The 7,727-nt window shown below is 46.3% G+C and overlaps 1 protein-coding gene across 2 annotated transcripts in view; it reads left to right on the plus strand.

Annotated features, from left to right (window-relative positions):
• LOC135385295 (sodium/potassium-transporting ATPase subunit alpha-like) overlaps window positions 1-7,727 on the plus strand; it is a 77,669-nt gene that overhangs the window by 11,687 nt on the left and 58,255 nt on the right. Inside the window, exon 1 of one of the 2 annotated variants that reach the window (XM_064614522.1) lies at window positions 867-1,119. The exons of the other annotated variant lie outside the window; for it this stretch is intronic. Within the exon in view, the coding sequence (XP_064470592.1) occupies window positions 1,096-1,119 (24 nt within the window). The 5' untranslated portion in view covers window positions 867-1,095. Of the gene's footprint in view, window positions 1-866; window positions 1,120-7,727 lie in introns of those variants that run through there. 2 annotated transcript variants of the gene reach the window in all.

Below are 7,727 nucleotides of genomic sequence, written 5' to 3' on the forward strand. Positions count from 1 at the left end.
TATGTAATTTGGGTTCCTATAGTTGGCTTTGCTTCAGGTTTATATCTAGAAGTTATATCTAGCTCGAGCTGCGTTATTTTTAGTAACCTCCGCATGTTTTGCGTAAAGTTAAGTGGGAGTTTAGATACGTTTATTTACGCTGCATGTCCACGTAGTTACGTCGCGACGACTCCGTTGTTAAAAAGAGCTGACCACGACGACCAGCTCCCGTGGCAGAGGTTAGGGAGGGGGACGCGGGTTCGAATCCCCGCAGCGGCTGCGCTGTCTGGGGTTTTCCCCTGGGTTTTCCAGCAGACTTTCCAGACCAATGTTGGTAGTTCCCCTTGAAGTCGTCCCAAGACGCATACTAACCCCTCTGTCCCCCACTCCTTCCTGCTGTCCTTTCTCCATTTGTCCACAACTGCTTCGGCGCAGCTTGATCTGTGTTATCCTTGCGCCAGATAAATATCAAATCAAATCAATCCAATCAATCAATCTATCTGTCCACATCTGTACGCCGCCCATAGCCACAGTTGCTTCGCGGCGCTAACACGGAAAGAAAGCTGGCCACGCCGTTTACGTCGATTCAAATAAGCTTTTTGTTTGTTTATAAAAATACAATGTCCGTTCCTTTATACATATGCGATGCCCCGGTGTAGTCACAATCGATAAACTCGCGGGCGCCACTTCGATATGTGAACCCCCCCCCCCCCCCCCTCTCACACTGCTTCCGTCACATTTTGAGGCAGTGTTTTTACACTTTCGTACCGTTGTATGGAGTGAAAGGCTTTTGCGACAACATAATTGCGTGGAAATTAAATTCGGTGGACTGAACATCGGGGAAGAAAACAGTGTATCGCGCGAGAGTGTATGGCGTGACGCGTGGGACCGAGCTCTGCTTCTTTTTCGGAGCTGCTGAGCCACCAGGTTCCAACGATGCGGTCGGCTTGCGGTTGACCTACGAGGCGGCCCAAAAGGCGACACTCCCCTGCTTTTAAGGTGACTGTGCCCGTGGATTGGGGTGTGTGCGTTTGTGCTACGACGCGGTCGAGAATGACAACCACCTCCACCCTCGTTGGAGTGCCATAGGGAATTTTGTGGACCGGGTGTCTTGGTATGGCGGCGAAAGATGCCAAAGAGGTGAGCTGCTTCGTCAGTAGAGTGCGAAAGTGTTCATCTAGTAGTTGACACGTGTTATATAACGCTCTCTGTTTAATGCCGGCGTGCTGCGCGCGTTCGCCGTAAACATTTACGTCTCTTGTATAAACGGGTTGTCCACGAGACTGGCTTTTTGCACAAAATCATGTCTGATATTGGGATTGTCCTTCGTGCCTTGACTGACGCGCACTGATTGGTCACTTTAATGCAGATGCGTCCCCTCGGAGAGACGGCAGTAAAATAAATCGTTAAAAAAAACTGACACTGTACTTCAGAAGTGAAGCTGCTCCAGGAGGCGAGGGGGCGACTGATTTCATCAGGTTATAGGCTAGGCCGGGATAGTTTTGCGCAGGTTAAAACGAGACTGGTTACTCAGAGTGCTCACGCGTGTGGGGGTGAGTCCCCCCCCCCCCTCCCCCCGGCTCTCGCTCTAGGCGGTGAGGCTGTTTTCATAGCCGTTGCTGGCGCATACCTTGCGCGCTGTTGTTTTCGTATTAAACTAAAAAAAAAGTCTTAAACATTGTTTCATTTTGGTTTATTCGCCACAAATATTTGAAAGCACATTCGTAGAAGCGCCATTTTCTGACTTCCCGCTTCATTACTTCAAAAAGATGCATCGGACCTTACTGCTTTAGAAAGATGAAAGAAAATGTATAACGAACTTTGCACGGGGAGTCAGTTTCGCATTCAGTGAGCGTATCAACCCTGCTGCGGGGAAACGTGCTCTTTCCGTTGCGACATGAGCGGTGTAGCATTGTTGCTCCTTTCCCACTGAGCGGAGGGGTACGCAGAATCCGAAACCGGTTTCCGCCCGTGGAAACGTTACGCAGAGAAGAGCCTCGGTTTACATGGGACCCAGGATGCTGCTCATAGTGCCCTTCGCTGCACACGCGCTGGATAATTCTCATTATTTGTCCAATTCGTGCGCAATCCATGTTGCGTACGTATCCCTTCGTGTCGTACTCGCGTGGTCTGCACTGTCGATAAGTACCCCCGTAAAATATGTGCTCCAATTTACCGAAAAGTTTCACTGCAAGCAGTGGCGGATTTACAACGGTGGAGTCCCTGGGGCACGGCGTTGTAGCCCTGGTGAGGGTTTTTGTCTGCGTGGCAAAATACCGCACGTGGTGCTCGGTTCGTATGGATGGAAAGTGGCCTGCAGTATCTTGACTTCATTATGACCTACCCGTATTGCTGCGCACCATATTGATGCCCACATTAAATTCTGATTTACAGTACATGATTCATTTATTGCGTTGCTCTTGTCAAAAATACGAATTCATTCAATTCAACTTACTGGCGGCATTGGCGCCGCTCCATATTTCATACAACGGCGGTTCCCACCGGGTAGTTGTCTTCTGCTATGACGTCGAGGTACTCGTCACGGTATGAGGACCTTTCAATGGTAGAAGTGCAAGGGTTTTGAGAACGTGTCGTGTTGTTCTTTTCTGTTCCGTGTCTCAGGTTTTATCGTCGTTTTACAATGAGGACCATTGTTATGTGCCATTTATTTGTTTTGATTTCGCCACAGCACAAATATTGTACTGCATAAAATTCTGATTGGATGTAAGTGATTTCTATGATAATAATAATACTAAGACTGACTAAACTGACTTTGCGAAGGAGTTCCCGGGGCATACGCCCCGTCCACCCTCCCCCCGAAAGCCGGTTTTCTTTCCAATAAACTGCTCGATATTTGTATCTGTCAGGGTTCTCTAGCAGTTTTTCTTCGACAACGGAGCCGTGTTACACGTGCGACATGTCCGTCGCATACAAGAGTCGGAGGTATCGTGGTTTTTTTGTCTCCCCTATAGACGCAACTTTATTTGCGATTGATTGATGAAACGGCGAGGACCGAAGCCCAACATTGGATAGATCACCCTACATAGATCTGCGCATGCGCAGCCCCCGAGTTCCTTTTTAAAACTGGTATTACGTGGTTTCTGGCGCCGAATGAAAAATCGCCGGGTTATTCAACCTTACCCATTTATACTATTTTTTTTTCTCGGCACGCGCCCGATGAGGAGTACTAAATTATAAATGCGTTCGCGCTAGCCAGTGACTGACTCTTCCTAAATCAACATTTCGTTCCACTGTATATATTATTTCTTATATAGGTTATAGAGGCAGATCACTTTTATTAATTTACGCGCGCATCTTCTCCGGTCGTGGTCTTATGCTGACAAGATCGCAATAAACGGAGAGCCTATTTGTCACGAACACTCTGTCAGGATTATCGCCTCCGCAGTCCGGTGAGTGGGGCAGCATCAGGATCACAGATGCCTCTTTTTCTTTTTTCACTCGACGCGAAGCCGTAATGGAAATTGGAGGAAGGCGAATTTGGGAAGTGGGGCATTAGCTAATTGCGGTCGGTCTCTTTTTTTTTGCGACCGCGCCCCCTCCTGATGCGCTGCATTGCGTCTTCCGGCGTAATACGGTGGCAGGTAGGCGTCCCAGATGTTTGTCGAGTAAACATTTTCCGAATGCCCCCCTATGATAAAAGCCCATCGATATCGAACGCAGATTATTTATATCGTGTCCTCGAAGAACGGCGAGGAACTGTATTGGCCTACGTTACGTCTAGGGTTTCGCGTTTTCTGTTTTAATCTAAAAGCACCGAATACAGAGGGACATTCCAGGACATGACAGAGATAATTGCTGCACATGCACAGCAAGTTGTTGATGCAGATCAGAAAACCATACAGAGATACGATGGTTGTGTAAAACGTCCGTTTACTTTTTCATTAGCCATAAAACGCCACCGCAACGAACAACGCCATGGTGAATGAGCGTCGTACAGAAATTACATTGTGATTCCTATTCGCCGATAGCTGTCGGGTAAAGCATATATATACACGCCAAGAAAAACATCGAAAAACGCCGATTGCGTGAAAATCAATAAACATCGAAAAACATACGCCGAATCCGCCCAAAAATAATAAAAGGAAAACGCGGAACCCTAGTTATGTCTGTTATTCGCGCCGCAGCTTTTTCGTTGCTCACCAAGTCAGGTTTACGTGATTTGATGTAGAACGTGCGAAACTGGGCATTGGACGTCTCTTTTTGACGAGTGTGGTAAAGCTTCGGCAGAAAGTTCGTGCATGGAAGGCGTGCAGTAATATTGTTGCATACGATCGAATGAGAGTTCTTATTTGGGCAAAGTTGACCTATAGGTCAGGGAAACTAGCTTTATTACTCGGGGGTAGACACTCACGACAGCGCTCAAGCCACAGCAGCAAAAGTGCGAACTGTCACCGCGCCCAAATGCCTCCATGCTCCGAAGGATATCGTTGCTTCATTGCGCACACACGCTGTCGGTGTTTCAGTGGAAGTTGCGCGTATAGACCTGCGCCGTTTTGCACCTCACGTCGACATTCCAGCCTTCGTCACCGCCCGTTCGGTATATACGAGGTGTTGCATTTCAGACTGAACTTGGCTGTGATGAAATCTGCCGAGTGATTCCGCGTCATGTGTATGGTGGCTCCCTGCTTGAGTGGATTTGGTACTATACCTTGACTGAGCTGTGCATGCTCTCTGCCTGGAATATAATCGGTGATTTATCCATACCCCTCCCTCCAGTACGTCTGGCGACACTGCCCCCCTAACCTTTTTACCTGCTATTATAGTTTTAGACACATGTAGGTGTATAATGATACGTTAAAATGTGACGAAATTGTGGTAACAACCCCCACCCCCGCCCAATTTTTTTGCAACGCCTGGATTTGGATAAACCGCTGAATGTAATTGTGTCAGCATTTTATATACTCAAAACAACTGCAAAAATCACAAACGAAGCTCACTCCACTTTCCAAAAGGAATTGGGCCATGTGCGCAAAATGAGCGATACAAAAACAAGGCTGGCGGTTACGGAACCTGAGGACCACTAGGAAGCCACTGGTTGCAACTTCAGAGTCTAAGTCGCCCTCTCTTATACAAGGCGACGAAAATAAACTGTCCTCGCTTTAACCCTCTCCCGGGAACCTACTTCCCACGGATCCAATGTCGTGCGGTGCAGTGTTGTGCGCGTATTTTTTCGCTCTATGAGCCTGCAAATTTTCGTAAATGAACGCGCTGTCGCTGTGAAGGTGCTGCGTTTGAGTTCTCTGTGCATGTGTGATCCAGTTAAAAGTCGTGAACAACGAGAATTGGCTGAGGCAGACCACAATTGACCTGATTGGCTGAGGCAGACGAGCAGATTAAACATCAGAATAAGCAAATAATACAGCTTCGGGAGTATTCCCGTAATGTGAACATTGAAGTGAAAGGCATTAAGCCTGCACCAAGCGAACATCTCCACGATATTATCCATCGTATTGGTGAAACTATAGGAGAGCCAATTGAACCTTCTGATGTGGCCGTGTGTCATAGTTTCTACAAGGACATCATCCAACAACATTATTGTACAATTTCAGCGAAGAGTAAAGCGTGATGCAGTGCTCGATAAGGCGAAAAACAAAAGCGAATTATCTGTAGCGACCTGGGCATCAAGTAAAACGAGACCGTTTTCGTAAATGAACACCTTTGCCCCGGCGCAAAAAATATGGCTGGATTAGTAACGGAAAAATCTTTGTCTGTAAAGATGAAACTAGTGCTGCTGTAAAAATAAAATGTGATGAGGATCTAGCACGGATTGTATAAACAAGTCGGCAGTAGCAACAACACCCTTTGTATATGATTGTTGACTCAGTTGTTTCCATCGATTCGTAGTACATTACCTGACAATGGATATATTAAATATTTCCATGCTAATGTTCGATCTATACAGAATAAGCATGATATACTTAATCTTCTGTTCCATGATGTAGGAATTAATTTTGATTGTATCATGTTTTCTGAGACATGGTGTCAGCTCGATGGAGATCAGTTTGATTTGGATGGATATAACTCTTTTTACCTGAATCGTGTATATGGTCGAGGAGGTGGAGTAGCTATACTGATAACGAACCATTGGAATGGTCTATTAGTAAGTGAATACACAAAATTTACGATCGATTTCGAGATTATTACTGTACGATCTGGCCAAAAGTTTTTCTCGACACTGTACCGCCCTCCGCATGGAGATGTCAATGAATTCCTTTGCTTTTTTGATGAGCACTTGTCCTTCATTAATTAATATAATTATCAGTTATATTTGGGATATTTTAATATAAATATGATGGAGAGAAGCAATTTACAACGGAGGCTCACAATGACACTGGAGTCTAACCACTGTGAGAACGTCATCTTGCATCCAACTCCCGTAACAAGCACGTCACCAAGCCTAATACACTTATTTATCACGAATGCGGATAGAACAGAGAACTCTAATGGTGTTATTGCAGCTGACGTTGGAGACCATCTCAAATATTCATGTTTACGAAAAACGCTAATATCTGTACTAATAACAAAAAGAGAACGAAGTGAATTTACTGTACAACCTATTTCTCAAATGGGACTTGATAAGTTCAGACAGCTTTTATTAAAGACCACATGGGCCTCAGTATATGAACTTCTGATGTGAATGAGGCCTTTGATAATTTCTTAAGGATATTTTCGTGTGGGTATTCTGCCAGTTTCTTAATTATAACAAAAAAATGGCATAGGAAAGCACGGAAACAGCACAGAATCTGGTTCGATTCCTGGCGTGAGCACCTCTTTTCCCTGAGTTGTTTGAATTCAGTTAAAACTATTCGGACGATATAGTCTCGCTGTTCTCGAAAAGTGCCAACGAAGGAGCGTTTCCACCGTTGGCGTAAGACCGACCGTTAGCTGAAAGCATAGTCATATGAATTACCTGCATTGTACTGATTTCACTTGTCGTAAGATTTGACTGCGCAAGCACAGTCTTTACACTTAGCGAGCAGCTGCGACTCGAGAGGGGAAAACCTCTCGTAACACTGGAGCAAGGCACGGTACCAGAAAGGAAGGCTATCTATTTCACTTCTCGTCACGATGCTGATTTGGCAGCATACAGTGTCTCTTTCTCTGTATATGCTTCGGTGTCGGCCATTAATAAGGAAGTTTGTCATCTCGCGCCTGCCTCGCTTCCTGGTAATACAAGGGTTGCCTCAAGATGGTCGTCCACTACACAGTGTACGCTTTCTGCTCCCCGCGACAGGTTACTGAGTAATTATTGACACGATAGCCAGTGACACGACAGCCACCAAGTGCTACAAATTCTGTGTACATGATGATTCTCACTTTCTCGGCTGTGTATAGGTACTTCCCCCCCCCCCCCCCCCCCCCCCTGGGCCACAGGTTTATTTCACTCCCGACTGTTTTTGTACTTGCGTTGAGCCGTTGCGCGTCCAGCGTCACCCAACTACGAACTGTTTAATGCCACCCAAAAATAGATGGGCCACAGGCGACGACAGTGTTTCCAAAAGTGGAAGAAGTACCTTGCCATATCTGCCACGGGTGGCGCCAGACTAGCGTGGCGGAAACTTTCCATCGCCCTAGGGACGCAGGATGCCATCGATCCGGTTTGGATCCATTTCGGTCCCTTGGAGACAGTCAAATATACGGACAGAGAGAAGTTTTCGTCAGTTCTGAAGTGAGCTGCACGCTTGGTGATGAGAAGGGTTACCTATCGCGGCTGTGAACGGAACACG

Source organism: Ornithodoros turicata, chromosome 2 (assembly GCF_037126465.1).
Source record: "Ornithodoros turicata isolate Travis chromosome 2, ASM3712646v1, whole genome shotgun sequence".
Taxonomy (NCBI): domain Eukaryota; kingdom Metazoa; phylum Arthropoda; class Arachnida; order Ixodida; family Argasidae; genus Ornithodoros; species Ornithodoros turicata.